The sequence below is a fragment of the Aquila chrysaetos genome, chromosome 11 (genome assembly GCF_900496995.4).
Source record: "Aquila chrysaetos chrysaetos chromosome 11, bAquChr1.4, whole genome shotgun sequence".
In the NCBI taxonomy this organism is placed as follows: domain Eukaryota; kingdom Metazoa; phylum Chordata; class Aves; order Accipitriformes; family Accipitridae; genus Aquila; species Aquila chrysaetos.
The window spans coordinates 17,807,952-17,835,869 of record NC_044014.1 but is presented as its reverse complement, the minus strand read 5'-3'; the positions used below and the strand labels follow the sequence as shown (position 1 = coordinate 17,835,869).

General features: G+C 37.3%; 1 protein-coding gene across 2 annotated transcripts in view; it reads left to right on the top strand.

The window, feature by feature from the left end:
* Positions 1-27,918, top strand: part of DNTT (DNA nucleotidylexotransferase) — a 96,451-nt gene that overhangs the window by 53,599 nt on the left and 14,934 nt on the right. For both annotated transcript variants that reach the window (XM_030029775.1, XM_030029774.1), the window contains 3 exons: positions 6,104-6,206; positions 15,130-15,393; positions 16,845-16,928. In XM_030029775.1, the coding sequence (XP_029885635.1) occupies positions 6,104-6,206; positions 15,130-15,393; positions 16,845-16,928 (451 nt within the window). The remainder of the gene's footprint in view (positions 1-6,103; positions 6,207-15,129; positions 15,394-16,844; positions 16,929-27,918) is intronic.

The following is a 27,918-nucleotide window of genomic DNA, read 5'->3' as shown; positions in this document are numbered from 1 at the left end:
TCTGTTTTTTGAGAAACAGAAATACAAGTTGGCCAGCTTGTCTCCAGAGCCAGTGGGCCAGTCATCTCTGATGATCTTTCTGAGCAGCTATTGAAAACCTTTTTCTTCTGAATATTAAGTGCCTTCTTCCCCCAAAAGAGTGCTCAAGTGCCCTTCCTAAGATGATGTTGAGAATTAATTGAATTACAGAATATGGCAGCTGTGAAGAAAGAGTATTTTAGACTGCCCTGGAAAGTCTGATACTAAAATGGATTCCTGGTCCAAAATTTCTAGCCAACAAAACAAAGTTCACTTTGCGTTTCTAATCAGAAGTCAGGCAAATAATTTGTTGTTTAGCTGACAAGGACAGATCCGAGGGAAATCATTCAACCGGAGAACTGTTTTCACACAGAAGTGAAGTCAGAGTTTTGCTTGAGAAGGATTTGTAAAAACTATTATAATCCCACTTTGAATGAAGTGTGAACCTCTGAAAACAAGAAAATGCAGTCTCTAAAGCAAAACATCACAGTGACCCATTACTAAACAACCTAAATAAACCAAAGACTAATCTAGTACAGTGTTCGGGGTTTTAAAGTCAGAAGTCATTTTTATGATCACCTAGTGCTGCAGGTAGGCCATTCAGTTAATCACTTTAATGGTTTGAAGGACTTCACAGAAGACTTTTATCCAAGGATTTATCCTATTCGTTCTGGTGTATTCAACAGCAGGGTAACAGTTGGATTGTCAAATGAGAGAAAACTTAACATCTTTCAGAATATGATTCTAGGAACTTGAAAACTAATGGGTACTTTTTAAGAAGCTGTTGGTGAAAAAGAATAAGTGAGGTACGCCCAATAAGAAAAAAAATCTAATACAGAGCCTGTAAAATCAAACCAGGAAAGAATTCCAGGGAAACAAAAAAATACCTAGATCTCTGTATTCCTCCTTATCATTCCCATGGTCTCTGAATGCTAAGCAGACAAAGAGTGAGAATGTCACTGCAGTAGAGCATAAAATATTTTTTAAAATAAATTATCCATATTGTGAAAAAAAGGGAAGAATCATGTTGTAGGGCAAAATTAAAGAGACCTGAAAGAAAACTGGAGATAGAGGAAGCCAGTGAAGAAAAACTACAGTACAGCAAGCTTAGCTGGAAAATACAGGGCTGTGTGTATGTACTGTGAATAATGCCAGACTTGGATACATCTGACCATAGCTGAAGAAAGGGTCTGCTCTTGGAGAAGAGCCTTCACAATTGAAGGGAGCTGATAGAGAAGATGGTGGTGAACAACTCTAGGACTTAGACTGCAACATTTCAAAGGAGAAATGCCTTTCCTTGGTTAGCAGGTAAAGCCAAGCATATTTTGGCAACACCAAAAAGTGAGTAATATTTCTACGCACAATACAATGTCAATAGTAAAGGTAATAATAAATCATTTTTATAACAGATCCATCCAAAGGTGGTGTGCTGTCTGTGATTTTGCTTTGATGCTTATATTTCCTAGAAATATGCCTGAGCAGGAGATGCAGTTACTCTTATAAACACAGGCTGTTGATGTTCACTTTGTATTTCATGCACTTTGGGGTCTTGCAAGATTAAGAAAAGCTTACAGTTTTACCTAATGCAAGCACACGTGGAAATACAGTATCATCTTCTGTATCCACTTGAATTCTGTATAAGCACAAAGATTGCTAAATGGTTTTCAGGGTTTTGACACAACTCATCACTGCAAAAAAGTGATTTAAGCTCCTCCATTAGTGAAGTTTTGTGAGTGGTAGAGGAATGTCAGTCCATCTTTCCTCAACTAAAGTCACTTTATCAGAATTGTCATTGATATGGCTTAGCTGTTATGTAATATCCTGGGATTTCAAAATACTTTGCACACATACTACTCTAAAATGTCTAGTCATGCAGATGTTGCCCTTGTAGATTAAGACAATATGATTATCTTTTGCCATACTTTCGTGTGTTTAAGTTTTAGTCATAATGACAGTTATGTTTGATGACTTGGAATCTAGATTTTGTATTAAAACAGTAACAGCAAAAAAGAAAATTCCAACAACCTTAAAGATAATAAATTGACTACTAAGAAATGCTTACCAGCTTTAGACAAGTTTAGTCAGCCAAGAACTGAACACAGTTAATTAACGGTGCTCTGTCTTTTATAGTCTTCAGGCTTGAATAAATTATTAGTACAAAACTTAAACTGCAATTTCAGTTCTGCAAGGTGCTGGGTTTCTTATAGCTCCAGCCCTACAAGGATTCAGGTTTAGATTTAAAGAAAAGAAAAAGAAGATGTAAGCAGATCTGAATAGCAAATCCAAAACTTGAATCCATGTCCTTTCCTGTTCAAAGCCTCAGAAACCTAAACTCCCCAGTCATGGCCCTGATTGCTCTGCTCCTAGGGGCACCTATGATTTTGCTTCATAACAGCCCCAGCATTTCCAGGTATAAGCAAATAATTTCCCAAATCCTGCTTATGCCCAGAGGGAATAAGAAAACTAGACAGATTATCACTCTCATTTCATAGGAGGCCTAGAAAACAGACAAGCTCTGAGCAACTCTCATACACATTAAGAGGATGTATATTATTTTTTCTAAAATGTCATTGCAGCTGTTTTTATTTTTAAAATAGTACTCAAATTTTATATAAAAGCCTTGTGATTAGAGTACATAGGCAGTGGCCTGCCAGAATCAAATCCCTACATCTCCCACCATCCATTAGTGTGCTAAAGTCACTAGCCTGGGTGGATTTATGCCACCCTGCAGTATAAAATGGGAGATTTGTAGACCCAGGGAGAGTGTGATATAGCGTACTGACTAGGATGCCCATTTAGAGAGGAGAATTCTCAAGACTCTGCTCCCTGCACCAAGCACTGGCTCTGTATTTTGTATTTCACAGTCAGTGGATGACAAATAACTTGGCTGTGAAAACATTAAACAGTGTTCTTCTTCCTGGCTGAGTGGTTTTAATCCAATAGCTAATAACAAGTAAGCAAATAACCTGTGGACACTGGCGTGGACCCAAAGGCTATCTCTCAACTCTGGTCCTGGAACTATACCCCAGTGGAAGGCAGGAGAGGAGACTGAAGAGATGCCTCCTGTGAAGCGGGAACGTTGCCAATATTCCTAACTGAGAAAAATAAGGCAATAAAAAGACAAGGAATCACTGCACCAATCACTGGGCTACCAAATGCAATACAAAACCAGGCACTGATAGCATCAATTTGGTGTTTGTTTTTCAAACAAAGTGTTTGTTTTCATTTTAAGTGAATGATGCTTAGTCAACCTGTGTAAGGAACCTGCTTTCTTGAATGTGAAGGGGTTTGAAAAAGACTGCAGCCTGCAGCGTTCCTCGTGGAAAACTTCAGGAACGAACAAGAGATTGAAGTTTCATCTCTGAGGCACTTAATCAGGTGATGAATTCTGGGTTTTCATATCCAGTTTGAAGACCATGTGTCTTGTACCATGGTGTTTAACTTGTATATGATCAAGTCCTGTATCATATCTAGTCTTTAGGTATACAGTTGGCTCTAGCTTCAGTGAACTGTTGATGTGCAGATAGAGTTAATTGTTGATAAACAAGTACAGATATTTACATACTTCCTGAGCTGGGGACAGAGCACCTTGGTACTATCCCATCCTATGTGCCTTTTATGTAATTTTATGAATACCCATGGTTGTACATTTGTATTTATACACACATAAATATATAAATATATAGATGAAAAGTCCTACTCTGCTGAAATCAATGGCCACATTCCCTTCAGCTTCAATAGAATGATGGTCTGAATCTATGTGCACTTTACTGCATCTTTTTGCATGATTTACAAGCCATGAGCAATATATATTATACAGGTTTTTTTAATTTACTAGATTGTTTTTCTATTTTAAGGAAGATAATAAATTTTTCAAGGGTGAAATACATTATTTGGTAAAGAGTACTAGTGGAAATTAGACTAAGTGTTCCAGTAACAGCCTCACAAATTAAGTCAGAAATTAATCCAATGTGAATTAGTTCAAAGAGAAACTGAAATAACTCTGACAATAACAATGATTTTATATTGTGTGCTTTTATATGAGATTTAAACGCTAACTTCACAAATAAAAAGCGTTTCAATAAATGCTCTCTGTCTTGGGAAATAGATGGCCAGTGAAACACCTTGGATTTCTTGGGATTTTATGGCTGGATTGATGCAGGATTTTGTAGATGTGTCAAGTACCAGAGGAAGAATTGGGAATCAGATCCCAATTCCATCAGCTTCTAATTTCTTCCTTTGATTTTTTTTTTTTAATATATAATTTTAGGCAAGTTTTCTTATGCCACTTTCTGCATCTCTAAGATAGGAATAGTAAATTCCTTCCCTTTCAAAAAACATTTTGAGACATGTAAGTAAAAAGTGCTATGTAAGAGCTTTGGATTATTATGGTAATTTAAGAGATAACGAATGTCATCCTACAAAATAACTCAGTGTTACATGGAATACTAAATGTTTTTTAACTTCTTGAGTTTGCATTGCTGTTTGGTTTCTAAGCCTAGACTGATGCTTTGTTTGAAACTTCTTTTGAAATCATTTCCACCTGTTTAAGCAGTTTTGACTTTGCTGCAGACACGGCACAATAGTTGCATTATAGTGAGTTAGACTGCTTGTCAAATGTAAAACCTAGATTTTCATTTCCTTACATCTTGCTGCTAACGCTGTTCAACTATCCATCAGTTAGATGATTTCCTGTCATGCAAATGGGAGTTGACATGTCTGCCAATCAGTTCTGTTCCTACAAATTTCCAAGTTTAAGAAATCAAATTCGGTTTTATGCGCTATTTTAAAAGAACAAACTATTTCATGAAATACAAAAAAGCAAATCTTTTGTTTTGTACAGTTCCCATTTTCACTGCTTGTATAACAATTCACAAGTTCTCTGAACACTGGACACAGTGTTGAACTGAAACACACCTCAGCTATAACATCGTGTACCCTTGTGAACATCAGCAAGAAGAGACTCTTCCCCTGCACACAAGAAGAAGATTTGGAGTGTTACACCTAGGTGCCACTACTCCACATTTTGGGTGCTTACTCCACCTCTTGCATACTGCACCTAGTTGCAGAAATATCTCCTCTGCTCCTTTCTCCTTAGGCTGGCCTGGTTACAGCCAATAAATAGATATGTATGCAGTCCCTGTTGCAGTATTTAGACCAAAATGAAAACCTTGTATTGGTTCTGCAATCCTCAGATGAATTGCACTCTAAGATAAATTTTCAGATGTTCTCAAACATTTTATAATTCTGAAGGGAAGCATTCCGACAGCACGCTTTTGCCTGTTTTCCAATGATAGCTACATCTTAATCTGACTTAGGTTTAACGCATTTGGTAAGTGGATGAAAGGCAAGCTGAATGCTTAGACTTAAATGAAGAGAAACAAGAGGTTATGACACCGTTTTTCATTAAGAAGATTTACAATTAAACTTTGTGCATATTGATTTAGTTGTGAAATCCTTAGTGGATGTAATAAACAAGCTTTAGTCACATTAAGGCTGAACTGTTCTTGAAAAAAAATCAAGCTCAATCTCTGCAAAAAGCATTGTTATATTTTAAAAGAGAAGAAACGTAAAATACTCAGGGATTTTATGTCTGCCATTAAAAGAAACAATAAAATTATTCTTAATCACAGTTTTGTTCATTAAAGTGTCCATCAAAAGCTAAAGAAGAATATTTAAGCCTGCATTAGTCAGACTGACAAGTTTATCTGCTGTTACTGCACTGGATTCATAATATGTACTATTGTATTTTGATTATGTTTTTTTATCCAAAGATGACTGAAACCTTTTCTGGGACTTAAGGGGAAGACAGAGAGAGATTTAACATCAGCAAATGGATCTGCAGTATCTAGTTGAACAACAGAGAAAATACATCAAAAAGCTTAAATTATTGCTTAACAAAGAACACCGACAGACCCGATAAAAGAAATAGAAGATTCCATTTTGATTATGTTTCAAGAAACATTGCTATCACTTTATGCTGCAAACTTTTTTTATAATGCAGCAAAAATATTCTCTTCAAAAGTAGTGTGAAATTCAACAGGAACTTAACTCTTTTAGCCTTCTTGTTATTTATTGCTTCCAGGGGTAAGAAGATTGGACATGATATAGATTTTTTGATCACCAATCCAGGACCAAAAGAAGATGATGAACTTCTGCATAAAGTTGTTGACTTATGGAAAAAGCAGGTATGAACTCAATAACATTTGGCCAAAAAAGACATATTCTAACAGTACTGAATTAAGCCTATGTAGTGCTTAAAGAACATTGACTCCTTTTTACACGACTGCAATATTTTAAAATTGGATATTGGTCTATTTGGTTATTAATAATGATGATGTAGGTGCATCCTCCAGCTGTGAATGCTAAAGTTGAAGGTTATATCAGAAATACTCTACACACATTCTGTTATTTCTTACCCTAAGAATATGCAGCTAGTCAGAGGTAAGACATTGAGCTAGGTGGAGTTTTGATTGACACAGCAAAAGTGTTCTTATACTTTGAAACAAAACTGTATTTGCTTGATTTCTCCTTGAGATGGGAGTAGGTTCTCCCAAGGGAAACTACTTCAGGGAGCTCCAGCTTTAAGTGTAGTGGATTTGGGTGACCTCATGGTGTGAGGTGAGCAAGTCTGAAAGCTTAGGTACCAAAGGCCTGGAATTCTGGCTTCCTTTGAGCCCATAGATTAGCATTTTTCCTGGCTTCCATTGGAATATTGTCAAAATTGACATAATCTTCCATGATGTCTGGGTTTGCAAGAATGCACACATTTCACAGAGGAATTTTTCATCTAAGGGTTTTGGGTTTTTTTCTATTCAGCTTTCTTCAGTTTCAAGCAGCTTTACAGTTGGAAGAGTCTGAATTATAACAGGTGCAGGTACCTCAAAATATTCCTAGGTCAGAAATATAGTATGTTGGGAGTAGTAAGCTTTTGTTTTTTCTTCTACCTTTCTAGCCAGCTAAGATATTTTTCAACATTTGCTACCTGTATTGCTCAAAGGAATTGAGGACATTTCAACAAGTAAAAGGCCAATTCTCTGTCTGAGGTGAATCACCAAATGCCCCACTGCTAAGTCAAGTCAGCTTTCAGTGCAGACAGCCTGGAGACCATGCTTTTGAATTGATTCTTGAACGATATACTTTAATTAATGTATAATGGGTTAACACGTGAAAGATTAAAAAAATCCAACCCGACAAAGCTTATCTGATTGTATAAAGTTAACTGTTTCGAGGTGGTCAAAACTTTTCAGTTGGCTTTAATGGAACAGCTTCAGAATTTTTTTCCTGGTAAAATACAACCTTAGCTGAATTCCTTTTCCTTCAGTTGGCTTTTGGTCTTTGAAAAGTTAACAGACTATTATTAATATTTAGATTTCTGTGATTTCCATCCTAATTCTGTATGGAAAGTGTATGTATTGAATTAGATTGCTAGAAGGTATAATTTATCATTCTCCAATGAAAAGCAATGAAGCTGTGGCAATTAATGAGTGCTGAAGAGCTACTCTATTTTTATCTTTTTATTATTTATGTAAAGTTTCTTTCTCAATCATTCTACTCCCTTTATTCTGGAAAAGTTGCATTTCTTCTTGGAAGGTGTCCTGTTACCTTCTTAAGCAGACTGGAACCACTAGGAAGCCATGTGTGCGTCCTCCAAAAATCATGTTTATTATCACACAGCAGAAAGGAAAAGTGATGACAGGCTGAGGCTAGAGCCTGCCCCAAGTGCAGCCTTTCATTCCTTCTCCCATTCCATCACACTCCACTTACATTAATGAGAACAATGGCTGTGATCTGAGAAGTCTGGCAACTGCTGAAGCTTTTCAGGTCATTCTGAGCTGCTTTCATGAAATGGAATTGAAAGGAAAGAAATAGAAAATAAATTGTTCTTGCTGATTTTTTTTTTTTTTTAAGGATAAAATTTGGCAGAAGTGAGTACAGGGAGAGTATGGGAGGTCAAGGGTGGCCAAGGGTTTGATGAAAAGATTAGGATTCCTCTAGGAATCCCAGCATGGAGAAAATGTCAGAAGGGGAGACGCACAATGGCTCTAGAAACCAAACCCAAAGAAGCTGGGGATTGTTTAAAGCTCTGGACAAATATTTTCTGTGTTCTATTTGTCCTCCAGAATTTTTATGGCTTGTTCTACTAGCTATACTGCCTCTCTACTGTGGCAGTTGTAATAGACAGGCTTTTACTGGTACTACTAAAAAATAAGCTGCCAGAAAAATCAAAATGCAAAAAAGGAGAGGAATTACACTCCTCTTGCCTTTTTATTACCTTTGATTTCTAAGGGGGAGGGGAGGACACAAAAAACCCCCAAACCTAAAGCACTTTTATACTTTTTAACAGTCCATCTGTCGTCTGCTTCACAGCTTTCCACTTTTGTGCTATTGCTTCAAAGCTCAAATTCATCAAAGAACATCACTGAGGTCACAATGTTGACATCCTTTCAGCAGCTCTTGGAGAAGGATTCTGCAATGTTTAACTTCTAAACTATGGACCTCAGCCTTATTTAAATAGTTTAAAGGGGCCTTTTTCTTAGCTGAAAAGTTTAACGTAACAAGATCCTTCCATTGAAAGATGTTGAAAACTTAAGTGGTTAAATCAACACCATCATGGTCTTTGATGCAGCTGCAATGCAGGTTATGGTTTTAATGGTTCCAAAAAGCTTCATAAAGAAAGTAAGAAATTACTTCTGTGCGTTAGAGCTTGGTAGTCCATGGCCAAATAGGCTGAGCCATCTGTGTCGATGCATCTTCATTCACATAGTGTGTAAAGACATTCTCATTTTTTTGCTTAAAACCTATATAGCTATATTTAGCACAGTTACATATGTACTTTCAACAGAGGAAGAGATACCATTACTACAGACATTCCTGCACTCTTCATTTTTTCCCTTTGTATTCATGTAAGTATAATGTTGCGTTTTTCTTTTGACTTTTAGGAAAATGAGGAGTGTAGATGCCTGCCTGTGCTTACTTATTTTAGTATATTAGTGGTCTGGTTTACAATCTATTATTCACCCTTGCTGAAGTGAACAGGCCAGGAAGGGAAAGCCTTGATGTCCCATTAAGGTGGATGGTGAGGAGCAAGTAACCAGTCTCACTTTTTCATTGCTGGAAATATTTTTTTGTAAACAGGGTTCACAGAACAGCGGCACATTCATTATTGAGTGACAGCTGGATTTTAGCAGCAACAAAACCTGTTTCTAAGATACGGAAACGGTTAAAAGGCCAGAACAAAGAGCTTATTTTTTTCAGATGAACGCTCTGCCCATAAGGATGCAGAGCTCCTTTGTGAACAGATATTGTCTCACCTTTTGACTCAATGCATTATGAATTTTTGTTGCATTCTGGCTCTGCTTCAGCAGGAGCTGAGGATGTTCTTACCTAAAATAGACTATTGCATGGTGGTTAGAGCACTGGACATGAGAGAACTTGGCTTAAATTGCTTTAGGCAGAGGATGGGGCTGAATCTGATTGTCCTGCTTATGAGGTTACTGCATAAAGTGGGCAGAAGCGTTCCATTTCCTGCGATGTTTCACGTGAGGATCCAGGCAGCAGTGGCATTTCTTATGACATCTGATCCTTCTGGTGTGTGTTGTATATTTGTATGTGGGTAAGTATGTATGTATATGTCCCTATCTATCTATCAGTTTATCTTGCTCACCACTGCAAATGCTCATGGCATAGACAGAGAGAAACATCTTCATTCCTGGACTCCAGTGCTGGTCTGTCCATTGCTGTTAAAACCAGGCTGTTCAGGACATACCCAGAATTAGACCGTTCTGATGTACAGGGAACTTGAAGATGAAAAAGGGGCCAAGGCAGCTGCATGGTTATGCAGCAGCTGCAAAGCTTTGTATTGCTGATCAAACCTTTGATGCCATTTGCTAATGATTCCTCACCCTAACAGGTCTGACTGCTCCCAGGCATAAGTTCCTTGAGCTGTTCCACTTTATAGAATTCCATGTGCCTCACCTAGGTATTGATTTTTCTCAACTAACATACCTAGATCCTATTTTAGATTAGCTATAGGTATTTCACTGAAAAAAATCCAGTTTCACTTTACTAAACCATCTCAGAAGGAAATTAAGAGCAACAACATATATACATTTCAGAAAAACATACTGGTTTACATCTTCAGGTGGTATAAAATGGTCCTACTTAGCTTTAACAGAGTTAATCCAGCTACCAACAATTGAATTATGACAACTTGTAGCATTAAAAATAGGATAGGATTTCATTTAATTAAAAATGACAAAGAATGCTAATGACCATATTTGGATTGATTTTTCAGCTGTTGATTTCATATTTTTCTAGACATTCACACTTTTCCTCAGTTTGATCATGGATTTACTCCAATATCAATGCTATTGATGTGCCAGCACTCAGTCTATTTAAGTAAAAGTGTATAATCATTCTTAAAAGGGAAAATTGTTGTGGGTATTAACATAACTGCCCTAAAAACATACATTTGGTTTTGATGATGTTGTAAATTTGAGAAATGAAAATGCCCACATTTTAAAATGATTGTGTAAACAAAGTCTACAGCACTTTATGGTGTATAGATCAAGCTGAAATTTGCAAAGAACTGGGGATTCCCTGACACAGAGTAATGAGAAGGCTGCTGTTTTGCACCTAGCAGTAGCCAGAGCTTCACACAATCTTCACAGCTGACTGCCCTTTCAGGCAATACTTTTCCAAAATGTACAGAAGTGCCATTTCAGCTTTACTTTATGGGGTGATGGTGATGTCCAGTGCCTAATCAAATTAGGTTAATTGGAAACATTATCCCAATGGATATGACCTAGGCTTTGGCTCCTATTTAAAGGTGATATCCTGACTTTGAATCAGGTTTCAATTGCTTGTTGAACTCAGCACTTGTGTAATTGTTGCCTAATTGCATTTTTTTAAAGTTGAAGTAGATATTTACAGTGGTCTACATACTCTCATGCTCTTCTTATTAGCTTTAGAAATTGCCCAGCCAACAAACTATGAAAAAACACTACAGAGCAACCCAGAGAGAGGTAGTCCTAAAACATCTTCCTAGTCAGACTTGCTAACCATGGCCATCTGCAAATACTTAAAATGTATTCAGGTAGAAGACATGGCCTAGTCAGCAAGGGAAAACAGCAGTAGGAAGGCTCCAATACTGATTTGTTGTAACTTCTTCATGATTGCTTGATGTTAAATCTCAGGGACCCCAAGGAGTGTTCCCTTGAAGTTCCTAAGTATGAAAATAGGATGAGGGAAACAAAAGAGAGAAGAGATCCATCTTTAAACGCTGTGGTTTAACAGGCAGAATTTGTACTCTTCAAGCAGCTGAGAGATCTCAAAGGGAGGACCTTTAGTAAGTGTGGTATCCAGGATGACTTTAGGTAAAGAGAATTTCTTCATTTTTAATACGGGCAATGCAGCAAAAACTGACATGTCAAATTTACCCTGTTTCATTTACTACTATATATTCCTGTATTGAGTAGCAAGCTGGAAAAAATGACTGAAAACTAAGTAAAGCTGATGCAGAAGAGATCATCTGTAAGGTGATAACACAGCTAAGCATTAGAATGAAAATATTGATGAAGCAGCAATTACAATGTATGACTAAAAGTTAAAAATGAACGTCTTAAAAGGCCTGAGCATTTTATGTCAAGGCCATTTTATCTATTACAGACACACAGGTAATACATCAGCATATCTCCTCAAGAGCTTACAGGCTAAAAATCCAAGTATGGGGTACTGGTGGCCATGTGTGACTGTCCCCAGATCTCACTGAGACAAAACACTCTCTAGGTGCTTGTCTGCTTGCCCCTAGAGAGAGAAACCACTGCAGGCTGTGATATCTTGCTGGATTTCTCAAGTGATCAGAAACAAAACTCCTTCTAAGACTTCCTATCTACAGTAAGAATTCCATTCCTTTTGTAGTCCACCTAAAGATGGGATTTAATTCCTGATTTCTTGCACCAAAACTGAGGAGATTTCAACTTCACTTGAACAAAGAGGACACAAACACTTATATAGACTGTGGCAAATGTGCAAAATTGGTGATCCGAGCACACCGTCTACAAACACCGTACAGGTACAGGAAATGTAGTTACTTGGAACTGTAAAATAAGACTTTACCAAAACGTAATGTAGTTGGAACTGTAAAATAAGACTTTACCAAAACTTAATCTAGTTAGGATTCTGCCTAGGGACATAAATTACTTAGATTCATTCCGGGATATGCTCTGTAATGCCTCAAATCTCAAAGAGCAAAAAGGAAAATGAAGCAAAAGATGAGAAAGTGCTGATGAAGTAGCTAGAAGATTTTTATAGAGAATGGGAGGAATGTCAGTGCTTAATCAAAGCTTGAAGTCATCAATTAATGGTCAATGATCAATGAGATTAAAAGCTTTTTTTAGCATTAAAAGCAACAAAATTAACCTGAAGGCAGGCACAGTTTCATCAAAAAGAGAGAGATAATAAGCAGTTATGCGTTAACATTCAACAGCTGTTTTGAGTCTATATTTGGAAATAGCAGGCATCAGTGCCTTGTGACGTTGGGGTAAAATTAAGAAAAAATTACTATCTGTTTTAAAGATGGATGTGAGAGAGTACCTGCTAAAATTAAGCATTTTCAAATCAGCAGACTTGGAAACTAGTAATCCAAGAGAAAGAGCTACATAAGGAATTTTCTCATATTAGTTTATAATAAATCTTCAAAATCAGGAAAAAAATCCAAAGAAGTGAAAGAACGTCAATGCAAGTCAAAGAGTTATCATTAAAAAGGTTGGCCCAGTGATCCATAAAACAGCCTGTGACTGATTCCCAGTAAAATAATGGGATTGTTAATTTGGAACTATCATCAACAAAAACCTGGAGGCTGAAAATATAATAATACCTATCAGTGTCTCTTCATGGAAATCATAACTTGTTAAGTGGTTTTGTTATGCTTTTTTTGGCCAGAATTATAGCTGTGAGCAATAAAAGTAATTTATTGTTGTAAAGTATTCTCTAAGGTATTCAACATATTATCATGTAAAGTTACCACACTTGCACTATATAAAAGAAATAATCAAAACCTGGTGTTTAATATGGAGATATTCTTCCAAAAATCAGTTCATTGTCCCCTGTGTTCATAAGAGATCTGACCTGGAAGACCATTGTAGTTAACCATCGACAGCCATCAAATAAAACCACTTCTATACATGCTTAATTCAGTATTGCAATTTAAAAAAAAAAACAGCAAAACTAATATGATTCTTTACCATATATTAAGGGATGTGTTAACTAAAAGTCAGGAGGCATTCCTGATTATGCTTTTTTTATGGTGAGACTAGTATAAGAATTCCTAGTCCAGAGGAAGGAGAATGTGTAAACATTCGAGGCACTTGAAAAGGAGAGACAAAAAATTGATTCAAGGACCTAAAGAAATCCTGATGATGGAAATTTTAAGAAACTGAGTCTATTCATCTCATCAGTGAGAAATCTGAGAAGTGGGTTTGATCGATGTGTAGATTTAAAGAAATGTAAAAGGAGATATGAAAAGACATGTGACAGTTGTAGGCTTGTTGATCTTGAAGATGAAAACTAACGAGCTTATTTAGTCAGAACATGAAGTTAGTAAGTTCAGCTTAGTAGTTTTCCTTCTAGTAATAACAATTAAACACCTGATAGACTATGAAGAAAGTGGTTTGTGCACTATTGTTGCTAACCTTTGTAACAAAGTTAAATTTCTTTTGCAAAGGCAATTCTCAGAAGTCTCTACTTTCTGTGAAATCAGGAGCTCAGATGAGGCAGTCACAGTGGTCTTCTATATTTTATGACTCTATAAAAGCTAAATTAAGGGTGAGTGTACCAGGACTTAGGCACACATCTAAGTGCTTTTGTCATGTGGAACCACTCTCAGAAAGCGGAATATTTTTGCCAGCTGAGCCCTTCTGCTAGAGATGGCTTCAGTGACACTGACCATTGTTGTATTATTATGTATCAAGCTCCACTTCTATTCTGAAGACTCAAGGATGAGTGAAGGAAGCGGTGTGATGGAAAGTATCTGCTTTATTTCTTTGCTATTGTGTATTTGATTGTGTATTCTTTAAAAAGGATGTGCTGGGCAGCAGAGAGAGGGAGGCTGCTCCTTGTCTTGTCCCAGGTGCTGTGCTTCAGGTGATGAGAGGTTTTCTGGCTGGTGAGGTGAGATTGTACTTTACCTGAGGGCAGCTGAACATGCAGAGCTCTAAGAAGCTTTGGGAGTGCAGGGTAAATCTGAGATGTCCAGTAAATCAGTAGCCTTGGAAGCTGCCTAGAAATGCAAAGAACAGGCACAGAGACGGGCCGGAGGAATGACAGAAAGATGCTTTTCCTAAGGGCCTAGAAGGGATAGTGCAGAGTTCGCTGCAACCCCAGGAGCCATTGAAAGGTTGCTGGCTACAGAGCAAGGCTGGAAGAAAGCACGACCTCTTTCCACCCAACCCTTCCTACCGTGCTGGATTAGAAGGAATTAATTTACAATGCTCCATTACTTTCATTTTTCTTACTCTGAATGTTCTTTATTATAAAAAGAAAATCTTGTTTTTATTTTAATAAAACCTGGCTCTTGAGGATCTACATTTTTTTGATGCATTCCCTTCAAACAGAAGGCATGGGCAGGGCCCTTCCATCTCTCTGGAGACTCCAGACCTTGTCACGAGGAAATCTCACACAACAGACACAGTCCAAATGCTTTGTTTGGCATCTGTCAGCAAGAGTGTGCTCCGGACTAATCTGTTTTTCTAGATGTCTGCCATGTGGGAAAGCATCAATCCCTACTCAGAAGTTTCTGTTGACATAACTATAAAAGGCTTAGGAGGAAAGGATGGAGGGGAAGAATTGCAAATATTGTCTCCTTAGTACAGGGCAGGACATAGCCACTGTCAGATGGCTACAACTGCACATTTCCCTCAAAGGGTCTGCTAATATTTTTCAAAAAGCCACAGCTGTTTCATGTCTCTGCTTAGCCCAGATTTGGCCCGGCACAGTTCTGTGTTTACTGAAACTGCATTTTCCATGAATTTTTAAGACAACTGCCTAGAAACTCTGGAATTACAGTAAAACCAGTCCAGCAATTCAATGTGAGCAATGTCTTCTCTTTAGGGCTTACTTCTATATTGTGATATCATTGAATCAACATTTGTAAAGGAACAGCTACCAAGCAGAAAAGTTGATGCCATGGATCATTTTCAGAAGTGTTTTGCAATTTTAAAATTGTATCAGCCAGGAGTAGACAACAGCAGTTACAACGTGTCAAAAAAATTTGATATGGCAGAAGTCAAAGACTGGAAGGCAATCCGTGTGGATCTGGTCATAACCCCCTTTGAGCAATATGCATATGCTCTTTTAGGCTGGACAGGCTCCAGGGTAAGTAACCACAACAGTCTGTGTTTTCTCAGCATTTCTAACCTATTTTTGCTGTTGCAAGACCATTCACAGTTCATGGATTTTTAAAAAATGTTCCTTCTCTCCACATGTCACATTTCATGCTGTCATCAACCTGTGATCATAGGTTGGAGCTGATGAACTCATCACTGACATTTATGGATATCTCTCTAAAGGAGTTAACATCTATTTTCCTTGAAGCTTAGTGTTTAGGTTCATGGACTGAAGAGCTAGATTTTCAGTCAGTTGTGTTGTCTTTTTACATCATGCTAGTGTTAACAAGCAATTTAAATGGTTACTGAGTAGAGACATGATTTGGAAAGTGTCACAGAATTTTACAGGAAATTAAATATTTGAGGAAGAGATGTTCTGAATTGGAACTTAATGTGTTTTGTAGGAAATTGAAAACAATTTTACATGTTTCTTTTTGGATTAGATAAAATGTTTTGTTTCAGTTCTGTTTTGAGTGTTTTAAATTGTAAAATATTGGAAAAGTTTAGAATTTACACATTAGTTTTGAACTAGAATAAAATATGTTTTGTTTGATACTTTACTAATTGAAGAAAACTTGAAATGATAGCTACTTTCACAATAGACACTGTAGTCAGTGGGTATAATATAAAATAGTACAGTATTTTCAAAATAAAAAATTCTGTCTAAATGCAAACTCAAAACTCAAATGATTAGTGTCTCTCAAAACAGAATTATTTTTTAATCTGTTCTACATGCTTGCCTTCTGATGTTCATTTTCTTAGGAAGTGATTACATGGTATAATGGAGAGCTGCTGAGCCTGCTCTGAACACTCTTTTTGATGTGCTAGAAGCAGTACAGGTGCATTGCCACTCTGTTCTACTCAGGTTAATTGGAAGCAGGATGTTATAGACTAGGCAAAATGTTGCAATTGATGTGTTCTCCTGCTGAGCTGATGAGTTACTTCAGTCACTTTTCTTTTTTGAGATAATAAAATGTATTTATTTGGACCCTGGATAAGTTCTGCAGACTTTGGGGTCCTTCTTATCCTGGAAGTGTTTGGCTACTTAAAAGCCCTTCTCTCAACTCTGTAGGTGGGTGTCTACACTAAAAATGCACTTTGTGAGGCCCTTTGGTTGAGTAGGCAATGACTCCATCTTTCTCTGCCTCACTCAGCTCCTACTCCCTGTTGAGATAATTCACCTACAGACTGTGGGAGCCCATCATAGCCTTACTTTGTCGTACAGTGCCCAACTATTCTCGGACTAACCAATGGAAATGATGGACCATTGCCTATCAAAATATTGTCCTTTCAGATGATCAATTTTTTTCAGTCTGTAGTCTTTTAATAAAGGTAATTTTTACATGTTAGTTTATTATTTGGTTTGGTGTTGGAACTCTTATACAAAGGATAACAATTTTGGTTTGTCAGAATTGCTGGTATTTGCTATATCTTTTACAGCAATTTGGACGTGATTTGCGGAGGTATGCTACTCACGAAAGGAAGATGATATTGGATAACCATTCCTTATATGACAGGAGAAAGGTACTGTTTATTCTCAGAAATAAAGCTATCGTTTTTTTATTTCTGAGTCTACATTTTCAGTTTATTTTTGGTATTCAAGTGTATAGAATATTTTAGCTTGATTCTCTATCCATTGTGTGGTAAAACAGTCCCACCTTCACAAGATTTAGTTTCACTGACAGAGCCTGATTAAATCTGAACAAGTAAGTCCAGAAATCTTTTTTGGTATTGCTGAGGTAATTTCTGAAATTTAACAAGAAACATACATTAGACAATGGTGTTTGGAAGGAACTGTGCAACCTTCACAAAACTGAGAACACCTCATCTGCAAGTGTTTGAAAAAAGTCTTTTATTATCCTGTTTCAGAATGAAAGGTCGTTTCTGTGTCCCAGGCACAATTTCAACAGGGATTGTGCTGACATTTCGAAGGAAGAAGGGATATTGAGTGGTACAGGCTCAGCTAGAAGGCCTGAGGAAGTTTTTGTAGGGTATGATACTAAGTGGAGATCAGGGATCATCCTGCTTTTAAAGCCCTGCATTCAGAAGTCTATGTGGAGTTCTGTTTAGTCAGGCTTGCCAGTCTTGGTAGTAATTGGTAGTATTTCTGGTCTAAATGCTCTTGGCTGCAGTTATACTGATCTCTGCATTTATCTGGCTTAATGTCTGTATTTGTATTAGGCCATTTTAATAATAAGCAAAAATCAATATTGAAGATGTTTATTGATGTCATTATAGGGGAAGGCAAAAGTACCATGTCAAGATTTTACATTAATCTTTCCCATATATTTGTTATAGAATGGAGACTGCTTTTAGCATCTCTACTTACATGCAGCATTGTCTCATTGTTGGTTTGTGAGATGCAGCAGTGATCTAAGCCCTCACTCCATTTCAGCTGTCTCCATATGTGCTTGTCAGGCTCAGATGCTATAGCATCCTCAGTTCACATAGAAACCTGGGGAAATGATCAGACTAATGATCCATTTAGTCAAATATCCTGTCTCCAACAATTGTCAATACTAGATGCTTCAGAAGAAAATATAAAATCGCATAATAGGTAAATATGCTATCAGACATCTAAAGGGGGAAGTTTCTTCATTAACTCAGGGATGACGTCAGTGTCTTTCTTCCTGTTTTTTATATTTCGAAAGCATTCAAAACATAAACTCTTTGCCTCAACATAATATAGCAAATGTTATTATCTGCAAGTTAATATGTGCTCTGTTAAATAGCTTTTTGGGTGTAACAGATAACTGCACTAGGGAAATACAAAGAATTTAAGAAATGACATTGTTATTTTTTGTGTGTAGCAAAATTTGCCTGCCTGGTGTACAAGGATCTATCATTATATCTGCTGCTTTTACCCGGAACACTGAGGTGTTCAGTGATGCAAAATGGACACTGTTCAATCACAAAGAGCATCAATCAGTATTTTTTTTTCTTTATTGTGTTTAGGCTTTACGTACCATTCAAAACCTTCTGGGAAAGAAAATGTGAGTTTCCATGTGTATTTCACTGGACTAGCCAGGATGTTTCACAGATAAATGATGAGTTTATCTTCACAATACCCTCTGGGAAGAAAGATGCTCTTGTCTTCGCAAATTTTCAAGTAAAGAACTGAGGCAGAGAAAGATTTAAGGCCCTAAAAATCCATTGATTTGAAGGCCCCCCTGTTTGCAGTGTTTGGCCTGAATTTTCTCTTGTTGAATATCTGCCTCAGGACTTTGAAAAATACATAGAAATGTGTATATCCATGACATGTTTCCCAAAGCCACATCAGCTGTAGCTGTAACTGAATCTCCAGACCTTCTACAAGGCTGAGTCTCAACTTACATTTCCCCACTGCACTGCCCCAAACCGAAGAAACAGCATTAGTGAGAGGGCTGAGAAGCAAGACTTACAAAATTTTCCTTATTACTTACTATAATGCAGGAATTCTATGACAAGGGCAAGGAAAAAAAAGCCAAAACAAACCTTCAGGGCAAATTTCAACTGTCTTGACCATGAAGTCTAGGACTTCCATATATCAAATGAAGGACATGAATGGATCAATTGTCCCTTTTTGTGGGGGCACTCTGCTTTTGAGTGTGTCCATCATCGTCCACAATAATATCTAAGTCTCCCTTTTCTCATTTAATCACAGACACAGCCAGTTTACTTCCAAATTTTATTTTCTGCTGCAAAACACAGATGTACTACAGATTTCAAAACAAGAAGTCATGTTAATCTGTTGACACAGCAGAATACTGTTCTTATCTCTGCTGCATTCTCAGAAATAGCTAAATTACATCAGCTGAAATTTTCCATAAAAAAGAAAATTCTAAGGCAGATATGCAACATGAAAAATTTTAGACCAGGCAGCACTGAAGTTATAATCTACTTAAAACAGGGTCTTTTATTAAGTAGTGTCATTCTAACGAGAAGCAGGGAGACACCCCCCCCCCCACCGCCCCAAGTATTCTACTATTTATAATCTAATGTGTTAAATTAAAATATTTTTTTTCTTATTTTTAACTTTGCAATTTTTTATTAAGTTATTCCCATAAAGGGCATTTTGAACAAAAAGCCTTCCACACTGCCACCCAGTGTGTAATAAAGTCACGAATGTGCATAATACAGCAATGGTGTCTGTAACTGTGAAACTTGAGATGATGACCCATAGTGGAAGAGAACAAATTTGCAGTAAGTTGTGTGGCTGCCAAGGTTGATTAATTTTTAGAGACATCAGGTTAGTAAGCTTAAAATCAGTGATTACAATAATTAGTAACTTTAGTGCTGTTTCAGGGAACATATACCCAAATTGTGAAATGTTTAGGGGGTTTTTTTCTTAATTTAATTATGAAGACTAGAGAATCTTTACTATAATTCTAGTGCTTTTATTTAAAAAACATTTGACTCGGGGTGGAACACTAAAAACATGGATGTTTTATCTGTACCATCTCTTAAATTTAGATTGGAACATGAGTGTATGTATTTAATAAGGACATTTTTCTTTGTGGTAGGAAATCTTCCTTTCTCAAAGGACAGCTTTCTCAAAGCTAAAAACAATCAGGAAACAGATATCCCTTGTGCAAGCTGCTCAAGATCCCTCAATACAACCTTAATTAAGGTTAATTAGGCACCATAGGTAAAAACTGAATTACATCTTTTCCATATTTCTCTCCTTGTTTGCTGAAGAGAGGTTACCTGGTATCACTGGCTCTGTCCAGGCAGACAAGCTTTCATGCACAACTCTGGAACAGTCACTGGGGTATAATTCAGGAGCTGGGCCAAATCCGTTCTGCTTCGTTCTTCTTTTATTACTCTGTGTGTGTGTACAGCAAAAGGGATAGAAAGGTCAGGGAGAGTCAAACTAATTCTCGATCCTGATGAAGACCAAATCCCTTCTTTAAAAACACTTGCCTGTTGTCATTTAAAATTTTGCAAGCTGGTATAAGTTAATAAACCATGCTATAGCAGATATACTTTGATTATTATTTTTTTTGATGGAGGGTAACAGTGCCTCTAAAAGATTGTATTTCACTATAAAAGACAACAGTTTCCTGGTTTACTCTATGTTCCAATATATAGTTTGGTATACTTTATTCTTCTATATTAATATTTATCAGCCCTTCGGCACTGAAGCTTCCTCTGTGGCCCACTGTCTGAAATGTGATGCGTGTCAGAGAATCCCAGATTCCCACGTTTGAGGGGTTGCATCAGGAGAGAGTCCTGGTTACTTTAGTGTATTTCCAAAGGGATTCCGACAGGAATAGGGACCATTAACACAGCAGTTAGGAATCAATTACATAGCTTTGCAGAGGGGAACAAAAGGAATAGATATTTCCTCCAGGGACTCGTTACAAAGTTACACTGTGAAATTATTCCTCAGCCTTGATTTTTTTTTTTTTCCTAGTGTGAATCTTTTTTATATATTTGTGGAGTTTAGAAGACAGCGTGCAACTATCAAACTAATCATTTTTTTTAGTTCTGTAATAAAAAGGTCATTTTGTAGATCTTCCTTTGGTAGGAAAATTGTGACAACAAAAATTGCAAATTTACTACCAATTATCTGTCAGCCTCTTTTTCATAAAAAGATGAGTGGATGTCCAAATCTGTGCCTCTTTAGAACTGTGTCCTAAAGCTATGGAAATCAGCACTTCTATATTTCAAGCACCAACTTGAAGTCTGAAGTTTCTGTGATTTACATCAGCTGGAGATCAAACCTTACAATGATTTCCACAGTTATGGAATGAAGAAGTTCGTGGACCAGCCATCAGGAAGAAAAAGAAATTTTATATTCCCTGTGTCTTATTGCTGTTGCCCTGGTTACAAATGGCATGACACATTTATGAACCAGGCCAATAACATTCTCACTGTAAAACTTTCCTGATTCATGAATGAACAATATGCTCTCTAAGTAAAGTAGAAGTGCTTTTGCAAAGAAGAATTTAATTTTTCTGTGTGAACCATAAGTCAGGTCACCTGAAGAATAGGCTCTTCCATAGAAAAAATAAGGTCTTTAAGTTGGAAACCATGGCATCACTGGTTGTTTTTACACCCCTCTGCATTGGATTGGGGGTCATTTATCGCTTAATCCACTATAAAGAACTTCTGGTTACAACATGTGTTGTGTCTAGACTTAATCAGGAGCTAACAGAAGTGTAAGCACTGACCTTTGTTAGGTATTTATGTAACGCAGTCATCAGTTCTCTGTCTGAACTGCAGTTTTTAGTGTGCATGTATATATGCAGTTTGCTACATACGGAGATTTGAAGGGCACTTTCTTTGCAATGATTAAAAGTTTGTGATGTACTAGGGCAGTTGTTAGCAAGTTTTAACAACATCCTGACAGCTTTTTAACTGGGTGAAATGGAGAGAGATCTAGTGGATCTAACTAAAGAAGATACAGCTCTAAACCCTGTTTTAGTTTTAAACACCTGTCTTTAAGCTGAATAACTGTCATCTGCTTGAATGAGAATGCAATAAATGTGTGAATTACTTTCATTTTAATGTTTTATTATTTTTAAACTGATTTTTAAAGTGGCTGGCAAACCACAGGGTTTCTATTCTTAAAGGTGTAGCTGTCCTTGAAGTATGAGTGCTTCTCCGCTTTTACAGTGTCAGCAATCTGGAATAAGATTCAGGAACCGCAAAGGTTGTTGGCTGCTTCTTTACCAAACTCTGGTGCTATTAGCTAGAATAGAGTATCCTTGTCATGCAGAAGGGCACTGCAGAGTGTCTGAAGCTGGACTCTATGATATTGGATTTTTGCACTCTACACCAAGAGGGTCGGTAAGACTTAGTGTGGAATTACTGTTCTCCCATGAAATGGCTCTCGGACTCAAGTGTGTGCTTTTCTTCAGTAAGAATGTTACTGAAGGAAAAACTGCCTTGTTCTCCAGAATATGAAATGCTGTGGTCCAGTCAGCTTATAAACTTAGCATCATCTTTAACTTTGAAGTTTGCTCCACCATAAATATAATGTCTTATTACCTGTCTGTACTCTCCGTGCCTTTACTTTGTCTCTATGATTAAGCTCATCCAAGTCTCCATTTCTTCTTAATCTGACATCGTTTCATTCAGTTTTGTAGACTCCAATAGTTTTGTAGACTACAATGTTGCTGTCTACTTTCTCCTGGGTACTATTAATAGCACTTCAAAATCCTGCGAATGACTGTAAAAAGGGTGGCTACAATGTGGTGGTGTAAAATGTCAGTTTGAGAAGTTACTTTCCTTACCCCAGTATTGAAAGGATTCCAATAGGCTCTTGTGAGTTACCTAGAAAGCTACCGTAGCTCTGGAAGACATAAGCTGTCTTTCTGCTGAAATGAAAATTAACCAGTTTTAAATATAGCTTAGATTCCACACTGTAAGCACTAAAATGAAATTCAAGTTCCAAAAACTTTATCACCAGGAAAAGCTGTGGTTTTAATTTAAGCTAATTTTGTTTTACCTTCTGTTATTCTGACATTTGACCTTAGCTGCTTTTTGGCATTGCTGCAAAACCTTTTTGTTGCTTGATACTCTTAAACTCTCCTGTTCTTACAGGAACATAAATATGTTGGATTCCTCCCCCCTGCCCCCGCCCTTACTCTGTGTCCCTGGATGTTATCTGAGGTTGCAGCTTGCAGTTCATAAATACCAGACTGTTGCTATCCTGTTCTTTCTCATGGCTCATTCATTTGAAGATCCAATTCAGATACCCAGTCTTTGTTATAAACAGCTATAGATTTGCTGCAGTCTGGCTTGTTGAAGCTCTCTCTGCTCCCTCTTGTTCTCTATGTGTAGTCACTGGATATAAAAGGTCCTTCTTCAGCTTCCAAAAACCCTGACATATGTGATTGTTAAGACATTATGCCTGCCACTGGTATCTGAATTGTTTACACTGATGATTGAGAAGACAGTTGTCCCGCAAACTTCCATTCCCATTGAAGAAACACAGCCTAGATAACTGTTAGTGTTTAAAGGAAAGGTTGAATGAGCAGGCTGAAAATAATGTGATGTTTTATCAGTTAGATTCTTCAGGGTTGTGCAGTGTCCAAGCTCTGAACTTGGAAATGTCTTATGTGCACAGCCAAATCACTCTGAAATTTATGTGTAAAATTTTGCACACACTGCTGGTGTTTTGGCTCAACAGAGAAAACAATCAAGAATAGCTATTAACATGTGTGGAAGGCATTCGTATGCAGACTGGGAGTAACGTCTTGAAGATGACCTACTCTATTTGTGCCCTTTCTTACTCTGCAGTAGGTCTGCTCTTGCCTAGTAAATATGTCTTTTCTTGTATCACTTTGTAACAGGACATTGTGTCAGGGTGGTAGACTGATGTGATTACAGTCAGCCAAAAGATCATGTACTGGTTCAGACATGACATCAGAGGGCATATTCAAACAAATTTCAGATTTTCATGTTCTCTCATCCCTCTTTTAATCCTGATTTGGCTTGTGAAAAGGCAACTTTTGAGAAGGAATTTTGACATTTGGCATGAAGTGACAATTGTGTGAGCTGAATAGAGCATACATATTGTTGTAATGTGGCCTGAGGAAGGAGGGTGGTGCAGAGGTTTGGCTAATAGCTTGCAACTCGGGTCACACTGTAGCCAAATTTTCTCTGTGGTTTTAAGCAGGTCATTTAACCTTCCTTGATCTTACTTCCCAACAGTAAAACCTAATTACCACAATGCAAAGGTGCAGTAAGGATAAGTAGTTAACCACTGTGGCAAAAACTAGGTTTAATGAAGAATTTTGATCACTCAGCATTTTGCCTTTCCCTATAACTAGGAGAAAGAGTAAATGTTTAATGAAGAATTTTGATCATTCAAAATTTGCTTGTTCTTTTAATCAGAGGGAAATTCAAAATGTTGACACTTTCTGCAAAGGTAAATATTTTTGGAATCTCAACTTTGGAAACAATCCATGGACCAGACTGTTCCAACCCTCCAAAGCTCAGACAGCTCTTGGGGCTCCAAGCTCTGAGGCACTCAGCTTGGCTGGCTGCTTCAGGCTCATGGAGGATAAGCTCTGGGGATCCTGGCTCTGATGTAATTACAATGACTTATTTGAACTCCCAGTAAAGTGTCAAGCAAGTTGTTGAGAAGACAGGCAAGCTGGCAGGAGCTCAAATAGGCTTAGATTTTTAAAAGTGCCTGGTAAACTAGGTTCTGTTGGATTTTTTTTTTTTTTTCAGGGCAATATCTTGATAATTACATCATTTTTATGGAACACCCAGGTTTAGGTGAGTAGGAAAATTACAACAAAACTAAATTCATTAGTGTTTTGCTGAATAGATCTGTTCACAAGGCAACGGGATATTATGTTTGTGGGACTATACATGTGTTAAGTAGAAATATTGTTCCCTAGAACTGTCTTTTCTCTGGGAATCCTGGGAAGTTGCATTCCAGTGATTCTCAGCCAGCAGAATCCATATATCATGTTTCTCTGTAGAGCTTGGTGTGAGGATGCCCTAAACTTAAGTACAGAAGATGCTTCTGAAAGGTCTACTGTGCTATGCAAAGCCCAGCCCTACCACTTATACCATGGATAAATCTGGGTTTTTAAAATGCAGGTTTACCAACCTTTTTTACTGTTACTTCCTAACTAAACTCTCTTATCTGAATTAATTTAAAACTAGTACCATTACCAAATACTTTGGAACCCATATTGTCAGAAAATAAGCTGCTTTTTGGTTGTTTTTATATTTTGGTAACTATTTGGAAACTATTTCTTGTAGCCACAGGAAAAAAAAGATGTTTAAAACTTCCTCACCGTACTTCACACAGTTTCAGCTGTAGTGGGATTCTCTATTGCTCCTTCCTTTCATTCAAGGTGTATTCACTCTTCTTGATGCCATTTGCTCTTCAGCAGTTACTCAGAACTGAAAAGCCTGGCAGAAGTCTGCTGTATTCAGTGTCTGATCTGTAAGCACTTCCTATTTCGTAGGAGAAGACTCTGCATAAAATGGGAACTAGTTTCAACTGCTCCATGCCCGAAGTTCTGAATGCTATATTTCCTCAGATTGTTATCTTTTGAGCACATGTGTGAGCATGTGGGAGTTAGGCTGACTGAGAGGTGGAACGGGCTGGATGCATTAAGCTGCTGCAGGTACTTTTCTCTATTTCTGTTTTGTGGTGGGAGATATCTGGGGATGGCATACGGAACAGCTTCACGGCTGCATCATGGCCATGTAGAAAGTGTCTCTTTCTTGCACCTTTATCACACTGCTACCCAGCAGAAATCCTCAAGCTGGTTGTGGGATCTGAGGGCTGGATTTGTCTTGTAGATTTAGCTTTTTATCTTATATAACCCTGTATGTTTTCACAATAATATTCCAGAAAGTCACTTTTAAGTCCAGTTATTACTTTATGCAGTTCAAGGCAGCAAAATTAAATGATGTAAATAATTAGCATTGCTTTTTTGTAAAAGAGTAGCTGGGATTCCTAGGGTATAATAGATTGATTAAATTATTAGCATATGAATGTTCTTGCACTAACATTGTAGGTTGTTGAGTTTTTGTAAGAGGAAGGGCACAAGCTCAGTGTTATTTTGAAGAATCATCGAAGCAGAAAGCAGTATTTAGTTTTATGTCCTATGAAAATTTAAGACGGGAAATAGCTGCCCTTAATGTTTTCTATTGTTAAAGAAATATTGGAAAAAATATGACACTCTACGCAGAAGACTGTATATGATTGATGACAATTTTGCATTTAAAAACTATTGTGTGAATTTGAATGGCAGTAAATGATATTTAGTTGTTGAATAGCGAGAGAGGCGGTTTATATAACTGCTCTGAATAGTAAATTCACAAGATGCTCTGAAAACTTCATAATGGGACCCAGTTTTGCAAAACATTAAGTGCTGTACAGTTACAATGAAAATAGTAAAACCCTATGCTCCTAACTTTTTTTTAAGATGAGTTTTCCTTGGGAAACCAGTATACGCATGAAAGGGGAAATTTATCCTGGGATTTCTTCCACACTCCGAAGATCACTGTTGCACAGTCTTCAATTACTTGCCTGCAGAAAGCATTTCTATTTAGGAAGATCCTTAACTGACTCTTCAGGCGGGGCTTGCCTTGTCTGTCTTTGCATATATGAAGCCAAATGAAGGTGTGATGGCAGCCCAAGTAAATGACTATTATATGACTGTAATGCTTTGATGAGCTGGCTCAAGGGTGTATGTAACTGCTGAGTTCTGCTACTACCCATCTTTTGCCCAAGTAGTTGCTTCACAGACCATGGTGTTTGCAGCAGCAGCCCGTTCAGTCATGCCTGGCAACATACTTGAACTTCTAGCCTCCCCCATGATGTTCAAATTTTTCTCTGGCTGAGTCTAAGTCCCTGTTGCTGGCATGCCACTTAGCCAGTAACTTTTATTTTGAAAAAAGTCTTACCTGACATTGACCACATTGGTCGGAAAAGTTATGTTCATGTGGTAGCTTGGCTTAGAGGATGGAAACAGCTCTGACGAAGCCAGACTGATTGCAGATGGCTGGCCTGTTACTGAACTTTCCAGAACTTTATAAACAGGTCTCCTAATAAAAAGCCAGCTTTGTTTTCCAAGCATTGATTCTTTTCTGTCACTACCCAATACGTCATTTCTCAAAAACGTGTATCACTGGGAAGAAGAGCTGGCTGTGATTCTATACCCTCATTTTATTACGTAAAGATGTGTAATATTCACACATTTTGGCTGTGTATTCAATAGTTATAGTCTCAAAATCAGTTTTCTTGTGTCATCTGAGAACATTTACTCCAGACTACCTTCCACTGAGAAAAGATGCCTGCAGAAGTTTACTTGCACAGTTAAAGAGACTTTTTTTACGATTCTTTAAAAACTGGATGTTATAGTCTTATTTTGGCAGATGCTGCTCTAAAACTATGAAGTTATAACAGTGAGATAGTCAGCCTTGAGAACATCTTGATGAATTAAACATGCTGCAGCTGCAGAGTTTGCTTTAGATGTCTGCAGTAATGACTGGATTAAAGCTAAAGTAAACATAAAGATCCAAAGTTTGTAATATTGATTTCCAATGTGATCAGTTCTTCATACAATCATTACTACAATTAAACACTGAGTCATTGTAAACAGATGCACGTACTTCAATTTACATTCCAATTCTTCTCTCTCTGTCTCTCAGGAAAGTGGAAATTGCATATGTGATTTGAGGGATTTGTTCTTTTTGCACCTGGTCTATTTTTAAAAGTTAAGAATTAAAATAATATACTTTTCTTACCTCTTGGTAAATTAAAAAATGATTATGTATTTTCTTCCAAAGTGTGCTTCTCCCCAGTGTTCTCTTAGCAGTTTAAATGTTTCACATATACCGTATGATTGTTCATTTTTACAATGTCTGCGTGTAACTCATGTATATATTTAGCTAATTTAATCCCTTTGTAATAGCAAGCTGTACATCTAACACAAAGATACATGTACCTAATTGTTTCCTTTGCTCGATGTGTTTTCTGAACAATTCAGTGAAACCTGTACTGCTAATGAAAAGAGAGAGCTCTCAAAATGCATAAGTAGGTGCAGAT